Below are 21116 nucleotides of genomic sequence, written 5' to 3' on the forward strand. Positions count from 1 at the left end.
GACACTCCTTCAAGCATTTTATATTTAGCTGGAAATATAAGTTCAATATTCACAAAATAATTGCTTAACAATACAAAACAGTGCTTACTAGAGTTCTAAAGTATACTGCATAATTACACACTTTAGAATTTCAGAAAAACACACAACGTACAGTGTAGTTCAATATGCCATATATATTACATATTATAAAATTGTACATTCTAGAAATTTTGGGAAAAAAATAATTCATTTGCTCTGTATCGTGGATGCAAAGCTTCAAAGAAGGAGGAGGTAATATTTGAGATTTACGTGGAGTGGTCATGAGCAGTTAGATTCAGTTATTCTAATATTTGCTAAACAGCCAAAAGGATAAAAATGATAATGATGGAAATGATGCTTTTTTAGCCCAGGTCTTTTATTAAGCATGTACTGTGAAGTAAAAACTGCTAGATATCACACATCATTTCCAACCCTTCAAGCAATTTTGAAGATCAGTATCATCCCTCTTTGATAGATGAAAAAATTAAGGCTCAGAGAAATAAAACCATTTAGCCCAAGGCCATGTTGACAGGAGGAGTTGGCACTGGGATGCCTGCCTGAAACTCAGCTCTTCCCTCAGCAGGGCTCCTGTGGATGCCACATGGACTCTTTTCAGAATGAACAGCCTTAGGGCAGAATGCCTTCTGAGTGTTTTGTAGCCTCTAAGAAATATCTGTGCCCAAAAAAGGTCAGGTTCATGGCAAAGGCCTTGCCCCATGGAAGAGTTGCCAAGAATTTACCTCTCAGCTGTATCCTTGCAATGGCTGGAAAATACTTTAAAAGTTTTAATGATTTCTCTAAAAACTCTAAAGCAGGTTTCCAAGATCTGTTGATTTCATTAGGCATTGCAGTGTTTACGGGCTGTTACCATGACAGGCCCCTTCTTGTACCAGTATATTAGATGTGGAAGAGGGAGTCTCGGTATATAACCCACCTTCATCAGCATGGACTGGAAGTGGAGTGTCTGCCATTTTAACTCTCTTAAAGGAACCTCTTCAGTTTTCCCATCTGATAACACATGTGAACAATGACCTGCAACAGAACACAAGAAGAGGTCATTTGAGGTAGACCACTGCCCTGATCATGATGCTAAAATATATTTTAGGAGACCCTAATAGTTTCCCTTGAACTTACTGAAAGTTCATAGTTTAAAATTATTATTTAAAATTTAAAATGATGTCTAAATTAATAATTTCTAATTTTTTTAAAGAGAGAGAAGAGAGAGAGAATTTTTTAATATTTATTTTTCAGTTTTTGGTGGACACAACATCTTTATTTTATTTTTATGTGGTGCTGAGGATCGAACCCAGCACCCCGCACATGCCAGGTGAGCGCGTTACTGCTTGAGCCACATCCCCAGCCCCAATAATTTCTAATTTTCTTGAGGTCAGGGCCTACTTTGAAAATTTGATGAAATTATGAATGCTCTCCCCCTCCCCCAACAGTAGCACATAGGTTACACATACACACACTGCTTCTATAATATTTGGGAGCTTGAATACCTCCAACATCTTTGCTTATAGCCCTGCATTAAGAAAAATTGTGAGGGCATGCCAGGTTCAGCTCAGCAGGAACAAAATGTCATGCCAGGCTAATAATATCTTCCCTGAGATTGTGAGAAATGGGAAGCAGCAGGTAGACCAGGAATTTATAATTTTTAAATCATTGTTTCAATTAATGTATTCTGCATATGTTATTTTTTAATTGTTCCTTTATTAGAACATAAACTCCATAGCACCGCAGAGAGTTTGTCTGTCTACTGTGTATACCAGTGCCTGGAACAGTACCTGGAAGAAAAGAAGTCATCACAGATATATCAAATGAATAAATGTGCCCCCTCCAGAAGGCCAGAAGCTAGGAAAATCTACTACCTTCTATGTATATTAGTATATGTTTCTGTTTATAATAAAATTATGTACTTCATTTCAAGGGCCATATTCTATCTATATATTGTTGAAATTAATGATCATTTCTTAAACAGATTTGCTTGAATAGTTAGTTCTAAACATGTTGATATAAATACAAATACTGAAATATTAGTACAAATAAGCATTTATTATTGACAATATCATAGAATGAGTATGACTTAGGCACTTAAAAACTTTTTTCCTCACGTGATTTAAATATGGTCTTGGCAACTTGTTCCCATTTAATTGTCTCATAAATCATTTCCTCAGATATGGTATAAAACCAAATTTAGCACTTGTGAAATTGTCCCAGATTCTGAGTTATAACACTATGAATTAATGAAGTCACATTTTATTTTGTAATCTGCATCCCTAGTTTTGATCAAAGGGAGTGCTTCAGCTTTTGTTTAATTTGAAGGAAAAATTAGGAAAAAAAAAAACCCTAAAATAAACAACACTTTATTGTTTGTGGTGCAATATGAAGCTACATCTTGAAATTATAACCTATAAAACTCCAATAATTTGTTTGAGGACAAATTTTTAAATTTAGCACCAAGTATATGCACTTAACATTCATAATTTCCACTCTGCGTTCACTGCCAGCACACTTTCAACATGGCTGGCTGATGAAGAAGCTGGCAGGCACCTAGGAGGAACAGAAGTTGGTGAAACAAAGTAAAGCTATTTGAATTCATTACTGCTGGCTTTAGACTGCTTGCCTCACTAAGCTTAAGCACTGGAGTGACTTGATTTTTAGACATATCTGCACAATTATTCATAATTCTCGTTGCTATAGGCTCCATCCCCTTGCATGTACATTCATGCATATCAGGTCACATGGGCTCCCACATGTGCCATTAATTGGCAAGAATGCTGCTCAGAGTTGGCTGATCAAGAGATAGGCAGTGCAAAGGAACAGGATTTGAGACAGCCCAGGGTTTCCTCTTCAAGTAGGTTTAAAACACTTTTTTTTTTTCTCACTAACTTCCTTCCTGTTTTAACTGCCAGTACTCAGAAGTCAGAGTTGAGAGACAGAGGCACCCCGGACAGAGACGTGAAGCACTGAATGTGAGTTGAAATGCCTTGGGGTGGGGAGGCTACAGGTGGGTGCAGAGCAATATAGGAAGTCACTGAGTTAAGCCACTGCCCTCCACAGTTAGATTTTGGGAGGGCTTGGGGGTGGCGTTCTTTTTTAACACAAACTTTATGATAAGAAAGCGCTAAAGAAGCTGCTGGAACAGTTCTGCAGAGAAGAGGAAGTCAGAGCAGGAGTGGTAAGGATGACTCAGGGGAGACAGTTGTAGAGGGAGGGGAGATGCAATCCTGAATGTTCTGGAGAAGGGCCATGAAGATACCTGCAGGGGAGTGCCTGCAGGAGTCTCCTGCAAGGCAGGAGCAGGCATTTGGCCAAGCTCAGAAACCGAAAGCCTGTAGATACAAACTGATATGGACTATTGGTGGAAGGTGGGTTGCGCTGGGGTGGAGATGTGTGGTTTCCTGTTTTTAAGCAGACAGTGTAAAGAAACTGGTTGAAAAGAGAAAGAAAAAAAAAATGATTCAGAGCTGTCAAACACTAAACTGTTTTCCATTAAAAATCTGACTGGTGGTATGAGAGAAATGCACAATGAAGTCCTCCCTTAGAGTACAAGGGGAAGTGCCGTAGAACACACTTACTTACTCATCTGTCACACAGTGATAGAATTTCTACCAGTAACAAAAACTGTGGGTTAAATTCCTGTAGAGGGATGGGCAGAAAGATGTTTACTGTTATTGCCAAAAATAAAATAGCCCCTTACTTTGGAGAGAACTCAAAGCAAACATGGAAGATGCCAAGCAATTTATTAAAGAAACAGGTTCTAAAAGAATTCAAGTGGGCCTGGCTACGACAGTGGACCTTGGGTCTTCAAACTGTGAAGGTCTCAAGTTTGGCTGCCATTAGAACTGCTAGACATGACCTCAAGTACTTTCTTCCCAACTTTTCAGGTGGCATATTCTATAAATACAGTCCATGATGGAACTCTAGACTCAGGGTAATTTGTTGCAGGTATCAGATAAACCCTGAGCAGTTCTTCATTCAGGGTGAGGGAAGTAGACCCTTACTTGGTGGTCTTCACATGGACACCAAGAGCCATTGCAAGGAGGTCTTTCATCCTGAGTCTTCATTGCAGGGATGATCAAGCAAGGGAAATCAAGGGTTTTATGGTGACCTGTTGGGTGGAGGTCCTGTCACCAAAGATGTCATTAACCTTGCCTTTTCTTTTTGTTCAATTTATAAGAAAATGTCCTTCCTAATACCAAATATAGCACAGATTTAGTAACAAGATCAATTTATTATTTTGTGAGATGTGTGTACTTCAGAGAACAGAACAATTCATTGTCCTTCTATGCTGGGCAGATCAAACCCATGAGGAATAACCGTGTATTAGCCAACAAATCTCTGGCCGACATCTTTCAGGAACTGGAATTTAGTCCTTCCTTGTTTTGGAGAACATGAGTGTTTGTCCCTAGGGAAATTTGCACTGAGCAACATTAAGATTCTGTCTTCCCTGGGAGCTCAGAACAGCAAAGTTATTCTGAGAGAAGTTTATGGGAACACAATATATTAGAAACTTTAACAGGAAGAGAGAAGCCCTGGGAATAAAAATGAAGCAGATAGAAAAGAGAACCAATGCTTGTTCAGTACCTTTTATGTGCCAGGCCTAGTATTAGGTATATTCAAATTATTATCCTGAGAGGACAGGGGAAGAATATTAAGGCTCAGACATGCTCAGACATGGCTTCACTAAAGTCACATAATGGTACCAAAAAGAAAAGAAAACAAAAATCAATAGCTACAATACCTCAGAACAGCATTTAGAAATATCCAGTGGAATAGTTTTCTCTAATTCCATGTTCTGAGTGTCCCTGTTCCTAGATAATGTTACCGTTGCCTAGGATGTTGGAGACCTACAGAGGCAGGCCCTGGGTTTTATTGCTTCTGAAACATCTTCAACATCCATCTTTCCATAAGCACTTACTAAGTCTGGTTCCCACAGCCAGACCTGGTAAAATTCATTTGGGTTTCCTCCAAGGGTCTGGTACTCTCAGTACACAAGGTCATAAAAAATTGTTTTTGAATAGTAACATTTCATGCTTAATTTAAAACTTCCATGAATATATTGAGTCATTGAAGTAGACAAACTTTTGCCTAGTAGTGGCTTCCTTAATGCATCATTTTTTAAAGGATTATTTAAAATAAAACTCATGAAAGAGTGACTTCACATGGTGGGAATTCAGAAATGCTTAATGGTTCTATTAGTTCTCACACCTTCTGCAAAAAAAGAAAAGAAAGGCCAGGTTAAAAGAAGAGCATATTATGAACACTCAGAAAGAAATAATCTACTGTTTCTCTCACGAAGAAGAATGTTAATTCTACTTCTATAAACTTGTAGCCTCATCTGGATTAATTATAAAGTTTATTGCATCTAACAAGGTGTGCTCCTCTCAGGTGCTGCTGTGCTTCTTCTTATCCGGTTTTGAAGGTTTGGCTGTTCATGGGGCTGAGCTAATGAGAGCACAGAGAACAGAGGGAGTCCCCCCATATCGCTGGAAACCCTGAGAGGCCAGGGCGGACTCCAGAACCCAGCACCTTCTGGTGTCCTTAGTAATAACAGATTTGAAACTCCCAAATGCACCAAATTGCCAGGCAGGCAGCAGAGCAGTCAAATCCTGGACCAGCTCTGAAATGGTGACACTCTTTCCGAGATGGTCCAGCTCTCCATGACCTGCTTGCTCTAGACCTGTAGTCCCAGATTTGGGGGAAGACATAACCTAGCCAACACAGAGTGGAGACACCATGTTAACGAGCATGCTGAGACTTATGTAGAAACTTCTCTGATGGAAATCCCCTACTTTTGGTACTTCCACATCTCTCTCCTCTCTGGCCACTTCACTTCTCTCTCTCTCTTTCCCTCTCCTTCCTACCCTTCCTCTCCCTTCCTCATCTCTCTCTCACTCTGCCTCTTCCCTCTCTATGTCTCTTATCTTTTCCTTTTCCACCTCATATTTTAAAACTCTGGTCTAGCTGGGCAGGGTGGCACATGCCTGTAATTCCAGCAGCTCAGGAGGCTGAGGCAGGAGGATTCCATGTCCAAACCCAGCCTCAGCAACAACTAGGTGCTAAGCAAATCAGTGAGACCCTGTCTCTAAATAAAATACAAAATAGGTCTGAGGATGTGACTCAGTGGCAAAGTGCCCGAGTTCAATCCCTTGTACAAAAAAAAAAAAAAAAACACCACCTCTGATATATGTGTCTAGATGCATAATCTAGCATAGCACACTCCAACAGATCCAGCTTTGGGAGGACTTGAGCTAAGTGTTGCTCCAGTGCCATAAGGAATTGTTTCCATTGGCTTGTGCTGAAGTCCACTGACGTTTCTCATCATTCAGAGTGACTTCTGGCTTCAATTAGGCAAGGGAACAATAAATTAAATCTAAAATTAAATTATGTGGAAGTTTTCAAAAGAAAAAAGAGTAGTTATAGTCCAATTTTAAGTTTGCTTCTGTTTATAAACAGTCCTTGCAATGCCCATAACTTCTTGCCTCTTCCCTACTGCTCAAAGAAGCAGAATCTGGTTTTGAGGAGGAAGGTATGGACCTGGTCAGCTTCTGTCTGGGGTAAAAGCCTTTGGTACCCAGGCCATCAGTTCCCAGCATCACTGAAGCTATGCCACAAAACAGCATCGGGGCAGGGGAAGAGAGAAGAAAGGGGAATTAATGTTTGTTGAGCATCTACCATTGACCAGTACAGTCCTAAAATTTTCTTGTTTTCTCCAACCCTTCAAATGACAAGGAAGGATTATTATTCCTACTTTGCTGGTGAGGGTAAAACTGAAGCTTACTGTGGTTAATAACTTGCTTAAGTCCTGTAATAAGTCAGAGCCAGGATTTGGATCCATGGCCACCTGACTCTAAGTCTGTGTTCCATCGCATATGAAGGTCATGCTTCTCTAAGTTACCCAGGTGATTTGTTTCATGTGAACCCAGGAGTTTACCTCAACTCACCTGGAGCTGTGTTAATAGACCAGACAAGCATGCTTCATCCTAAGATCAGGTATATGCTCAAGTGTGCTTCGCTTCCACTGTCTTCACATTTTCACTGTATCTGCAAGCAAAAACATCAGTTTTTATTATGTTATATGCATGCCATGAGCATCCTGATTCAATTTAGCATTTTAATGGAGCCTGAAAAGATTAAATCCCCAACTCAGCACATCTAAAACTTGATATTGCTTTGCTGAATGGCAGGCATGAGGGGGGCAGGGAGAGGATGCCACTGTGAAAATCCACCTGTGTCAGCCTGTGTGGAATAGAGATGTCTGGTGACAGAGAGCCATGTGTGCTTTGGGGCCTGACAGAGTCCACATCAGCCTCATTAAACATATATTTGACTAATTCTCCATTTCACTTTTTGTGGGTAAAGAACCAAAGTACAAAAACAAACACACTAAAACCAACCCCACTTTGTGGAGTAGTGGGTGAGGAAAGTAAGAAAAGCCCAACCAGAATCAGAATATTCTATACCGATGGGCTGGGTTCTCCACAACCTCTTCACTTCCGCTTTTCTTTTCTAATTTCACATTGTTCTTTAAACTAGGGAGCTTGAGGGCCATTGAATTAAGAAGGGGTCTCCGGATCTTCTAATGCAACAATTTAATTTTGCAGAGCACAAAACTGGGGACCCAGGGAGGTTAAGAAACTTGCAGTAGGCAATGCAGGAATATAGTTGCACTGAAACCATCCCAATATTGACACTTCCCTGCTTTGTTAAAGCTGTCCCTGCAAAGTTTGCAAAGAAATATTTACCACTGCTTGTGCACCCCCAGGTAGATTCCCAAGAAGACTAACAAGCTCTAATTTTACCATGACTTCTTAGTCAAGACAATTGAAGCAGCAAACCATAGTGCCTACAAGTCAGACAACCTGGTCTCAGACATTAATTCTGTCCCTTATATGACCTATCTTCTTGGGCAGTGATTTAACCTGAATTTTAGTTTCCTGATCTGTAAGAGAACGAAGGTGCACAGAGAATTGTCATGAGAACTAAATGAGATAATACTTAAGAAAGCACTTATTAATATCAATAATAAAATTGGTTGTTCTTTAGATGATAGGATTGGAAATCAACCTGTTGAATTTGCATAAAACTCCTAATCTTACTTCAGCAAATACCTGTAAAATGAGAGGCTAAAAAGGGAAAATCTTTGTTTGTCATTAAATATATAGACATATTGTTTGGGAAATCATTGTTAAACCAAATACTTTGGGAGAATTAAGGTTACCCAGAGATAATGATATTGTACTATGCTTTTCTACTCTATTCATAATGTTTGCTAAAAGAATACATTTTAGGTTCTCCTATGATCAAAGGCGGTGGTGGGGGATAGCCATGTGACGTGGATATTAATTTGCCTGACTCTTAATGTTTTCCCTATCTGTGTTTATTTCAAAACATTATGCTATAAAGCACCTTAAATATACAAAATGAAATTTTAAATTAGTTTTTAGAAAGTATTTATGTATTCCAGATATTAATCTCTTGTTAAATATATTTATTACAAATATTTCATCCTGACAGCTTAAACCATTACTCTTTTTACTACTTATTACTACTTATGAATAGAAATTTAAAATTTTTATGTAGTTGAAATATTCAATATTTTTTTCTGTCCCAGATTCTAATTTTGTACAGTCTACCTTGCAACACGGTGATGCTATAATGAAATAATGCATGTAAAGCACTCACCACTAAATTGTTAAGTTAGGAGCTCATCATAAGAGTTAACTATCTACTGTTATTATATTGTATCCTTTATTATGCAAAGGGATGTTGGATGAAATAAAAGAAGGTATACATCTGTGAAAAAATTAAATTTTTGAATGTAGCCTCTTTGTGGAAATTGCATAAATGTTGAAAAATAAAACAGAATAGATATTCTCTTATTTACATGAGTAAGACAATATAATTAAGTTTCTGGTAACTTAGCTGACACATGACTGCAGGTCAAGAAAAATCAGCATAAACAGGTTTAGAAAAGAAAGCATATATATGTGATATAATTCCCTGAGTCCCAAGCTGAGAATAAAATCCATAATGGTTGGATATTTGCTCAAGGATTTACTACTAGAGATCCAGAACCAAACTTGTGCAATAATAAGGCCAATTTAATGAGGAGAAAAATCATCCAAAATAAATAGGTTGACCACAGTATTCTTCTAATGGGCTCTCCCTGGGCACCTGTGCTTTTTGCCTGGTGTGATGGCTACACTCCCTGAGACCCAGTTGTCACCATATCTTCTACACATTCAACATTTTGGATGGATGGACATGATCATGAGTTTGAGGCTGTATGTGCCAATGATCTAGCTGGCTGGACCTCCTGGGGAAGGAAACTTCCCTGCAAACACTCAACTGTCTGTTTCATTTTTCCAGGGGGCTACAATTTCAAGGTCATGCTCCTAATCTAGAGAACTTGGACTCCTGTAAAGTCTATGAAGGATTTTGGAGTCCATGACCCCTGGATCATTTGCACAATTTCATGAGTTTGTTCTTTTTTTTCCCTTGAGATAAGGACCATAATGTTTATCAGATTTTTAGAGATCTATAATACCCAAAAAGATTAAGAACCATCAATCAAACCAAGAGGGCCTTTTCAGTATGGTTGGATAGCTCAGCTTTCAGCTCCTCCATTCCAGCAAGTATCATAAACATCAGTATGTGCTAAAGTGCAATGTCTTGGAAACAAGAGGTGCTTACCAACTAGTTGTGATCTCAATTTTGTTTCAAAAGGCTTTCTCCAAGAACTGCTTTTCCAGTTTTTTTATTTGTTGTATTAATACATTTTCATGTTTTTCTAATCAGCTTTCCACAGTAAGCTAGTTTTGGATTACATGGCCTCATATTTCTTTTTCTTATGCTATAATTAGACCAAATTATTTTAAAATGTGGTCCCAAATTTCCTCCTCTTGACAGTACCAAGTTCATACAGTAACCCCTCATTACCCTTCATTCTTCAATGTCTTTGAAAAAAATTATTTCTCATCTTTATGAAACAATTATGTTTGCAATGAATCAGGAAAGTGCAGAACTGACAAAATATTAGATTTAATAAGATAATAGATACATTGACTTGCCAGTGGTCACACGGTTAGCAAATATTCTACTAGACCAAATCTATCACACTAGACCAGATCTATTTCTATCTCTGTCTCTCCCTACTACCCCTCATTCATACTGCCTTCAAAACTGAGATCTGAGGCTGCAGAATTTCAATTCCCTGCAGGTTAGTGAAGTCACCTTGAGCTACTGGCTGAGTGTAATGTCACCATCTGATACCCAGGCTTCAAGCAGTGACTTGTTAGAAGTAAGCAATATATTCCAGAAAGGCCTGTCCATGGCAGCTGAGGTGCCCTCTTTACTGTAAATAGCCTTCCTGATGCCCTGTCAGCAGACTTATCCTGTGGCCTCCACTGGGTTAGCTGTTAGTCTCCTAGGCCCCCAGAAGTGAATCTGTCTCATCTGAATAGTCTTATCCAGTTTGTTCTTCATCTGCCCCTTAATGATCGATTATCCTTAAACTACCCACAACCACAACATCCACGCACTGCATTCTTCTCCTCCTCCTCCTCCTCCTTCTCCTTCTCCTCCTCTTCCTCTTCCTCCTCCTCCTCCTCCTCCTTTTTCCAACCCTGAGTGTAGCTTGGAATATGAGTTGGATTAGTCACTAAGTTTTTCTGTTGGTCTCTGGAGACTCAGGTTTGAGTGATGCTTGCTCTTCAGTTGAGACTGGAGTTGCCATGGGAACAGGCCTACACGTTTCCTTCCTACAGGAAGTGGACCTGGCATTGTAATGCTCCTTTCAGAACTGATCTAGGCTCCCAGTATTTGGCTTCTCTTCCTTCCTTCCTTCCTTCTTCCCTTCCTTCCTTCCTTCATTCCTTCCTCTTTCTTTTTGTTCTGTTGAAATTGATTTTGTTGGCCTCACTTCCAAATTATCTTTCTTCCCATTGCCAATGACAGTGACATTGAAATTCAAAACCACAACTGAGTTTGGACGAAAATATTTTCACTTTCAATAACTTTACAAAGAGATTTGCAGTGTCTCTCAGGTAAGATGTGATGGATACAATCTTAAAGTGTGTTCCTTAAGAGGAATTAAGGCTATACCCACAGGCTGGAAGTGAGTTTCCCTCCAGATAACTGAAGGAAGCCAGATTTCCTTGCCCAGCTATCTCCCTGACACCAGGTATCTTGCCACCACTCAGAGGCCCTTAAGTTCTTCCAGTAGGAATTTTTCCTCTTATTGAGGACATGGCAGCTCACATCCAGCTATGTGAACTCAGGCAATTCTCTTAACTTCTGGATCTCAATTTTTTTTTAATGATAGGATAGAATAGATCACCTCTAAGATTCATGTCAGCTCTGAAAATCTGTGACTACGTATGCTCTCAGGCATTAACACCCACACATAGATTTAGTAGGTATTCTTTAAGTGTTTTAACACAAAACAAGTCAATGTAAGAAATGATAAAGGAAGAAACATTCCAGGGTCTACCCAGATGGGGTCTTAGAGAAAATCACTGGAAACTTGGGGAGGCTAGGGAGGGACTTAAGGGTAAGTAGGTCGGGAAAGGGGAGGCAAATGGATAGGTACTAAAAGCAAACTTACACTTAAAATTTTGTCCAGGGGAATTCAAGACTCCTTTGCTATTTTGTGGCAAGTAAAAAGAGCAGAAAGCCTTTAGATCTAAAACCTGATGAGTCAATCAGTGAAAATGTATATAATGCCTGAACTGTCCAAACATTGGAGATTTAAGAAAAACATAGAACCTGGTGCCCATTCTCAAGACTTATTAACAATGCTGGGGGGCGGGGAACTATCCACACACTTCAAGCAGGTATTATAAAGGTCCACAGTTCCTCATGAGTCACCTTTGAGTGTTGCAGGCTTTAGGAAAGAGTTAGTTAATGGGAAGAAGCCAACCATTTCTTTGGTGGGTACTCTGCCTATCTCTTTAAATCACTGTAACTGCAGGTGTGCATACAGGGAGCTTTGACACTAGAAAGTCCATCTGGATTGGAAAGACTGGTCATTCCTGTAACTATTTGAATCAGGCTATTTATTATTATTAGGGGAACATTTGTGCTCTGTTTTCTTCAGTTGTATTAGATTGTTCACAGATCATTTATTTCTTTCTTGACAGTTGTATTCAATGAATAGGAGAAACTCTTTGCAGTAAAGAAAAATCAGGAGGGTCAGAGAAATGACTAGAATACAATCTCTTCTTATTTATGAAACATAATGAGATTGAGTTAGGAACAAATCTGGAAAATCGCTGCTAATTGCAGAGGTCCACTAGGACAAGGAAGGTGCTAGCAGCAGTTTCTCAAACATCTTCCATATCCAGTGGCTTTGGCTAAAGGACTTTCATCTTCTCTCTTCTAGATCAAGATGACTGAAAAGGACCCAGAGCCACAGCTGGATGATGGTGACGATGAGCTAGACAGCAAGCTCAATTATAAGCCTCCACCTCAGAAATCCCTGAAGGAGCTTCAGGAGATGGATAAAGATGATGAAAGTCTAACTAAGTACAAGAAAACGCTGCTGGGAGACGGTCCTGTGATAGCAGGTGTGTGTGCACAGGGAGGGGGCAGGTGGATGGCCCCAGGTGGGACATGCATTGCAGCCACTAAAGAGCAGAGGCAAAGGAAAGAGGACCAACTTCCTGCAGGGTTGGGTGGGTGAGGCACAATTTATACATGCTCAATAAAGCTATGGGCTGTAGAATTAAGTCTTCATAGGAGATAGGATGTAAATCAGCAATGAGATCAGTAAAAATCACATATAGAGAGGATTTAGAAAGAATTCCAGACTCCCACTTAGAATTGCATTCCCCCTCTCTCCATTGTCTCTCACATTTTCTCTCTTTCCCTTGCTCAGTCCTTTCCTGACCATTCATCTCCTCCACATACACAATGGCAGGATTTGACAGGGCCCAAAGACATGAACGTGCAATGCCCAATGGGCAGAACAGCTGACCTACAGCCACTCGTGAAATGCACGATGTTGTTCTTTAAGATGAGCCTGCAATGCCTGCTGGAGCAGAACTAGCATCACTGCAATTTATAAGGCCATCGAGACCAAGCATGGTGAATCTGTCACTTCTACTTGTCCAGATAGAGAACCATTTTTTCTTTATATTTGGTTTCTTCTGTTTGAAATGCACACACACTATACACATATCTCTTCTCTGTGCTTATCTTGTTTTTTTTATCTTGCAGACCCAACAGTCCCCAATGTCACTGTTACCCGACTTACCCTGGTTTGTGATAGTGCACCAGGACCAATCACTATGGATCTTACCGGTAAGTGGACACATATATCTGTACTGTTCAGAAGGACCTAAAATATCACAGGGAAAATCTGGTCTTTGTTCCCTGTCCTCATTACAGAAGATCCTAGTGAGGTGACTCCCAGAGATATACATGCTAGGGACCAGTTCATAGATAAATACTGGTAGAATACCCAATATTTACCATGTTTGATTTTTTTTTTTTTTTTTAAGCATAATTTATACTTTATTTTAAAAAGTTTGGCATCACACATATTCAAGTGTGTTACACCATGTTCATTCCTCAGAAGTGGCATTTTAAAGTGTTAAGCATTGTTAAATATCAAAAAATACAACTCTGTTTTACAATGTAGTACTGGCATAATTCAAAGTACTGTGCCAATTATAAATAGTATAATCAAGTTTCAAACATCTTTTCAAACATTTAAAGGAAAGCATATAGACACACATTTATATGCACACAATTTATTATATTCATGTAATCAAAGATATTTATAAAAGCAAAGAGTTTTATCCCTCAATCACTTTGTATACTTACGCAGATTTTAATACCTGTTCAAAGATTTTCAGTTCCTGGGTATACAGATTTTCAGGAGAAGGAATAAAGATAAAACTTAATTTTACAAGAACACACATTAACTTCATCCTCCTTCACAAAATAATCCATAGTCATTCCAGGGTGATGAGAACTAGTCTTTATGAAAGCAACTGTTAGCTAAAGACTACAGAGTAAGTACTGCAGTCCAGGTTTCTTATTAAAATTCAGTCAGCTGCTGCTCATTGCAGAAAAAGCCTACACAGTGCTTCTACCAAAAATAATCTTCAGTATCCGAGGCCTATAAAGGCAGACGATCTTATCTTCTGCTGAGACTTAAAGTGCAGCTACAAGTGGAGAAGTGCTAGATTCTCAGTCACTTCAGAAATACTTGTTGAAGCCTGTTTCTCATGTGTAAATATGCCGAAAATGTCCTTTACCATGTTTGATGAAAAAAAAAAAAACAAACTTTAACTCAGTTTAACTGAAGGAGTTGGAGGTAGACAGAGACCCTTGATGTAATTCCTTGTATGATATTTACTTCAGATGTTTATTTCCACATGATAACAGGAAAATTACTATTCATTTAAGAAAGACTACAGATGAAAATATTAAGAAGCAAGCTGTATGCTTCTGTAGTTGTAATGTTTATACACTCTAAACACCAAAGAAAGTATTAATGTTACATCAGCAATAAAACTTACCTGAAGGTGAGGACCTCACCAAGGCCTCCTGAACAGAGCTAGAAATCCCACTATTAAAGTATTAAATACTTAATACTCAAGCTTAGGGCTTTCGTTCTTGTTATATCAGCAGCTTTCCTGCAAAATATGTACAAATAAAGAGGTGACTTTCTTTCACCAGCTGTGACTAAGGGTCCAGTCCTTTTCTGAGTCTGAGGTCTTGAGGAGATGGGGAGAGATTGGCAAGCTGGGTGTTAAGAGGGAAAAGGGCACCTGGGGGGCGATGAGCAAAGGTCCCAGAACCAGACACTGGAGGCATTAAAGGCAGATCTTGGATGAAAAAGAAATTACTGCCATATTCAAAATTTGGACTCTGGTGAGGCAAAGCAAAGCAAGACTCTGGAACAGTGGGCTTGGCAGCGAGGAACTTCCCTCTGACAGGACAGATCGACTCTTTACCTTATATGGACTGTTTTGTCAGAAGGAGGAAATCAGAGGCTGAGAAGACACTTCCTGTTCAACTGAAACCATTAGAGCAGACACACAGGCACACATTCAATGACCTCCAGGCTACAGCATCTCTCCCCGAGAAACTTGCTGTCTCTCACCAGGACTCAGACCTCTTCCTGTACAAAATTATGCAATGTTACCAGGTATAACGGTCACTTTGCAAGATAAAGTCTGAGCTAGCACTAAGGGAAGCTGATCAAGAGGGCCTGATGATATTGCAGAGAAAGTTTGGTCTCTGTCCCCTTTTCCTGCAGAGAAGACCCAAATTTGGTTTCCTATCATGAGGAAGATACTGATCTGCATGGCAGAGGCATTATACTTTTCATAATGAAGTACACACACAGAGCTATACAACACACACACACACACACACACACACACACCCTGAATGTCAAATTATACCTCAGGAAAAGAACACAGCACAATTACCTCCTTAACCAGAGTACAGGTATTAGGGACAGATTCCAGTTATTTGAAGCTTGAAACATTTACAACTGAAGTGCTCTTCCTTAAAGAAAAATGAGATTATAAAAGCAAATAAAAAAGCAATATCCAAAGTGAATATCTATTTAGAATGATAAAAAAGAATCAAAAGAAGCAGTTTTTAAAAGCTAGAAAATGCCACACACATTACCAAATCTATAAAAACACATAACTTACATGAACATATTTTTCTTATAGCTTTATTTGAGGGGTAGGAGCAAATCTTTTAATCATCTCTAGGTCAGGTTACATATATGTTTATCAACTTTCAATAGAGTAAAAGATGACTCAGATTTTCCTCTGTGATGGTTTAAACATTTTATTGTTGAAAATTAGAAAGGATTTACCTTCATCAGTTGAAGTCAAAATATTTGGGAAAAATTATCTTTATAACTCATTACTGATAACATTATATATACTTAGCATCGTCATTAAACTCAGAGGGAAAGTCTTCACCAAGATTCTTTTGTAACTGAACTGTAAGATTTTGCACAGGAACAGATCTCAAATGCTTTTTGAAACTCAGGTCCCTGTGGATCATGTTGCTCCAACAGGCCCCACAAATGGCTCTGATGCTTAGATTCATTCATCTCTTTCTGCAGCTGCTTTTGAGGAGACTAAATTCTTTCTAAATCTGTTTTTCACAGGGGATCTTGAAGCCCTCAAAAAAGAAACCTTTGTGCTAAAGGAAGGTATTGAATACAGAGTCAAAATCAACTTCAAAGTAAGTATCTTTGCCTGTGTATTTCTACGGGGTTTTAATCATGCCTATAATCAATTACTAAATTCCTTGCATTATCACATTGGCACACTTTTTGTTTGTCTCCCACTCTATCTCCTGACCTGGGTCTGGAAAGTTCTCTTCTCAGCTCTGAGCCCTACCTGAATAGACCTACCCTAGCTTCATGCCTTTTTGTAGCCAGGATGCTTCAAAGCCAAAGGGTCCCTCACTCTGTGAACTCCTAACATACCCATGAGCTGCATGCTGCTACACACTGTACTATTTATGACATTTCTTCCTTGTGCAACCTAAGCTCCTCGAGGCAGGGTGAAACTGTATACCCTTTTTTCCCAATATTTCACACAAAGCTCTCTAAATGGTATCTATAATGAGAAAAAAGACAAATAAGTGGATCAACAAATAGGAAAATGGAATAGATAAAGCCTTAGCTCTAATAGCTCAATAATGAGACAAATCTAGGGAGTGTTTTCTTTGCTAAATATTTGAAAATTGCCATTGCAGTTGCAGAGCACGTGACCAAGTATGAGCAAAACTAAATAAGGGATGAACTGACACCTAATGAACAGGGCATAAATTCCAACGAGGAACCACAAACACCAGAAAAATAGCCTTGACTCTGAAAACAAATAAGTCAGAAATGCACTGTTTGGCTTCATAGTCTGTGTTTGCCTTGGCTGCCCCTTATTCACCGCTCAGTCATATTCTCCAGGGACTAGGCTCCACCAAGACTTCATCTGCTCTCTCTACTTGCATTCTGAGCCTTTCTTTCCCCTAGGTACAGGATACTATTCAGGGTGGATGAAGATTACTCTCCACCAATACAAATATGCCTGAGAATTATTTCATTTGGGAAATATTTTTCTTGACCTGTACTCTGTAATTGGCACTGAACTGTGATTTCTGTTTCCTGTCATATTATTTATTACTAGAGCACCTGGAGGTTTGATAAAGCATTGTATTCAAAACACCTAAAATGAGTTACACATCAGTGCAATTTTTAATCATTTATGCTATTGCATTGTCAATTTAGTAAGCCAGTTTTCAGCAAATGAAAATATGGCAGGTAAAGATTACCCTTGTCCCTAATAGGAGAAAAACTACTCTCTGGTCAGATTCTACCATTAAAAATTTTTTTTAATTAAAAAAAAAAAAAGGCTCTGTGTGACCCACACAAAACCTGCCTGTGGTCTGTCCCAGCATGAAGCTACAGTTACAGGAAATACCAGATCAAATTTGAAAACAATTGAAAAGCAATTTAGATCTTTACTGAAGTCTCTTGAAAGATTTCCAAGGAAATCTGCGTGTATAATACCACTAACACATCCTAAAATCCTCTTTCATTCTGTCAGTTGCTCTCAAGGTTCTTCTATTTTTTATTTATTTATTTATTTATTTTTTGCCTGAACTTTATAACACTCTAAAAACGTGGCCTACTGTGGTTCTAGTGGTGAAAGGATAGTAGCCAACACGTAGAGGGAGCCATAATTATTGCTGGGGAAAAATTATTTGACGAGATCTTAATTCTTCAAGTCACTTGTTACCCAAGCCCTCCGGCTAATGACTCAATGTCCACTTTGATTTGTTTGTATAGACATGACCACTGTATGAAATTAACAGACAACCCAGTTCAGTCCCAGGTAAAATGAGTCATGGAAAAACAAAGTGCTGGGCTGTCTCTATTTTCATTCTGCTTTAGGGAATTTTCTTTGAAAGTCTTGGGGAAAGCGGCAGTATCTCAGACAACACCTGACAAGGAAGGACACCCCAAATGCTTGCCTGATGCAAGTGGACTTCCCCCATTACTTACAGGAAAGGATGAGTCCATGTAGCCCATCATCTCACTCCCACTCCAGACTCAGTTAAATGGTGATCATGACCATCTCCCAGACCTGGTTTTCCATTACCACTTTTCTCCTTGTCATTTGTTTTTCATATGCTAAGTGGGTCACTCTGAGGTGATGGTTTTAAGATATTTACAAAATATTTCCCATTGGTATTTTCATAACCTTTCCTGAGACAAGGACGGTCTTTTGGCTGCAGTATTGAGGAAGGGGAGCTCAAGACTATTAGACCATTGAGGAAGGAGGAATATGATGAAGAATAATGGAACGATGTTTTAATTAACCACCCCTCTCCTCCAAAACAATAAAAGTGACAGTATTTAATGCTTAAAATTGGATTGGCAACTTTGAATCTTGCGATCTCTTCTCTCCAATTTCTGCCTTGCAATCACACTAAGTAATTATAGGAATACTCATTCTGATTAAATCTTTAGTTTTTTCATCCTCAGAGAAGATAGCTAGGCAGGATCAGTAGGAAAGAGGAGGATAAGTGAAAGCCTGTTTTTAATATGAATTAAAGAATGGAATTGTGGATCCTACCCACTAACAGGTGAACAAGGATATTGTGTCAGGCCTGAAGTATGTCCAGCACACCTATCGGACTGGGCTTAAAGGTAAGGAATCCAGACTTTATACTATCTCAATCTGCTTCTCTCTGATTATTAACAAATTTTAGTAATAGACTGTTATAAGAATCTGAGAAAAGCTGTGGAGGCCCGCCCTATGAAAAGGCACACAATACCTCTGACCTAGGCATTATTGGCAAGGTCAACATTTGGGATATCGAGTTTAGATAGGGTCAGCCATTGACCTTCAACACTCAGCCTCTGGAATTCAGCTCCATTATTCATATGGGAAAAGTAACCAAACTATGTTTGCATGAGATAAAGGACATAAAAATACTCACAAAAGTAAAATAGAAAATCCTAGATGAAAAACTCACGTGTCAGAGAAATGCAAGACAGGAAAGGCCTATATGTGTTGGGAACAGGATCGTGGAAGGCAGTGTTCAATTTTCTAACAAAGAAAAAGGAAAAAAGAAACCTTTCTAGGGTTGAGAAAAGCTATCTAAGTGAAAAAAATAGTATAACCATGTTATTTATTCTGTTGTTATTCTTGACATGCATCAGGAACTCGCCTTCAGTTTTCTTTGATTAATATGGGTTCAGAGGAAAAGATGGGAAGGTGACAGAAGCACTTTCACAGTTCCTTTCTGCTCCAGACTCTCTTCCCCACAGGGGGGAAACAGTACTGCACAGGCTAATCCCACAAATTAACAAACAATGGAGCAGGAAGACATGGATAAATTCACTTGACAGCAGAACCGATCAATTACTCAAATCCCAGAGAAAACTGTTGACCAGTAAGAGACTAATTGGACTTTCAACTCCTGATTTCATGAATGAATAGTTCAATTTCCTATTCCCTTTGAGCATAGAAACCAAGTTGATTCACTTTGGCAAGAGGAAGGTTATGTGTCTGTAGCTGTTCCTGCAAATATATTAATGCTTAAAGGGCCAGTTATATACTACCTGTCAAGCTCCTTACCTTTATTTATACTTTCTAATCCAGTTATTCACCTGTAAATAAATTTGTTTAGCTATTTTCATCATTTGCCACAATGCTTCATTTTTTACCAACTTGCCGATTTTTCCCTTCCATCCAATTATTGCATCCATGAATTCTGCCTATTCTGATCACCACCTGTTGTAATATATCCTCCAGTTAATATGTTCATAGAATGATAGCTTGTAGATAACAGTCCTTAAAGTTTGTTATATAGAGAAATAGAGGCCCAAAACATTAATATGACTTAGGTAGTTGCAATGCTGAGACCAGACCTGAGGTCTCAACTTGTTAAAGTTTTTCAAATGGTATAATCTGCTACATAAAAAGAGCCTGGATTCCCAAAGACTTAAGACACTGGTTCCCCAAATTTCCTGATAATCAGAATGAGCCATGATGCTTTTATCAAACACTGATTCTTGGGACCCACAGCAGGTTACTGAACCACAGTCTTTGGGAGAGAGACAAAGGAAACTGTTATTGAAAGTCCCTTTAATAAAAAAGTAATGTGAAGAAAAACAAGATGCTCCAGGTAAGACTGACATTCAGCCAGGCTTGGAAACTATTGTTCTTGGCTTCCTCTAATAGAGGCTGTGCACCAAATTCCCTAATTTTCAGTGTGTTTTTCCTCTAACAGACTCTTACCCTCATGAACTTTTCTTTCTTCCTAGTGGATAAAGCAACATTTATGGTTGGCAGCTATGGGCCTCGGCCAGAGGAGTATGAATTCCTCACCCCGACTGAGGAGGCTCCCAAGGGCATGCTGGCCAGGGGCACATACCACAACAAGTCCTTCTTCACCGATGATGACAAGCAAGACCACCTCACCTGGGAGTGGAACCTGTCCATTAAGAAGGATTGGACAGAATGAGTGCATCTGCCCATCCCTCAACCTCCCCTTGCCACCCAGAATCATCCTAGTCACAAGGGCACCCTGTCCCTCCTCCCTCCTGTTCACAGCTAGATTCCTTCTCGAAGACCGCCCACTTTTCCATATTGATGAACCTCATCCCACCCTTGCCCTTGAGGCTTAATACTCAGGCTTTAACCCTGCCTGCTTCCTCTGACTCGGTCCCAGTCAGAGCCAGTTCTTTCAAGTTCTCCATCTCCTTTAATGTTTCCCTCTCTTCTTCCTGTCTGAGCAACTAGAGGCCAGGAAATTGGCAAACTACCACGAACAGTCCTTTTGTCTTAGGTTTAGTAGCTCATTCCAATTCCTGGATTCTTTGGTGGTTGCTGCTGGCTCAATGCCCTGTCACATGCCCTGCCAGTTGGGGTTCTTCTTTTGTGGGAGATACTGTAAACAACATAAGAGAGTAAGAATAAAACAACTACTTTTTGTTCTGAGACCCTCATTTCCCTGATTTCTTCTATCAAACAAATATGGTAACCAAAGGGTTCACATTCCAGTTTTCCTGAGGAATGGGGTTGGGGTCCACA

The 21116-nt window shown here is 39.3% G+C and overlaps 1 protein-coding gene across 1 annotated transcript; it reads left to right on the plus strand.

Annotated features, from left to right (window-relative positions):
• The first annotated feature begins 2885 nt into the window (after positions 1-2885).
• Arhgdib (Rho GDP dissociation inhibitor beta) lies at positions 2886-21025 on the plus strand. Its single transcript, XM_027955926.2, has 6 exons — positions 2886-2993; positions 12410-12593; positions 13246-13329; positions 16175-16251; positions 18661-18724; positions 20348-21025. The coding sequence occupies exons 2-6, from the start codon at positions 12416-12418 to the stop codon at positions 20545-20547; spliced, it is 603 nt and encodes a 200-aa protein (XP_027811727.1). The 5' UTR covers positions 2886-2993; positions 12410-12415; the 3' UTR covers positions 20548-21025.
• The last annotated feature ends 91 nt before the right edge of the window (positions 21026-21116 follow it).

Source organism: Marmota flaviventris, chromosome 3, assembly GCF_047511675.1.
Source record: "Marmota flaviventris isolate mMarFla1 chromosome 3, mMarFla1.hap1, whole genome shotgun sequence".
Taxonomy (NCBI): Eukaryota; Metazoa; Chordata; class Mammalia; order Rodentia; family Sciuridae; genus Marmota; species Marmota flaviventris.

What these genes read in the sequence shown, in the direction of transcription:
- Arhgdib (XM_027955926.2), top strand. Translation starts at nt 12,416, where the DNA reads ATGACTGAAAAGGACCCAGAGCCACAGCTGGATGATGGTGACGATGAG. An exon ending in AATCACTATGGATCTTACCG is followed by an intron (nt 13,330 to 16,174) that starts GTAAGTGGACAC and finishes TGTTTTTCACAG; the next exon opens with GGGATCTTGAAGCCCTCAAA. An exon ending in GAGTCAAAATCAACTTCAAA is followed by an intron (nt 16,252 to 18,660) that starts GTAAGTATCTTT and finishes ACCCACTAACAG; the next exon opens with GTGAACAAGGATATTGTGTC.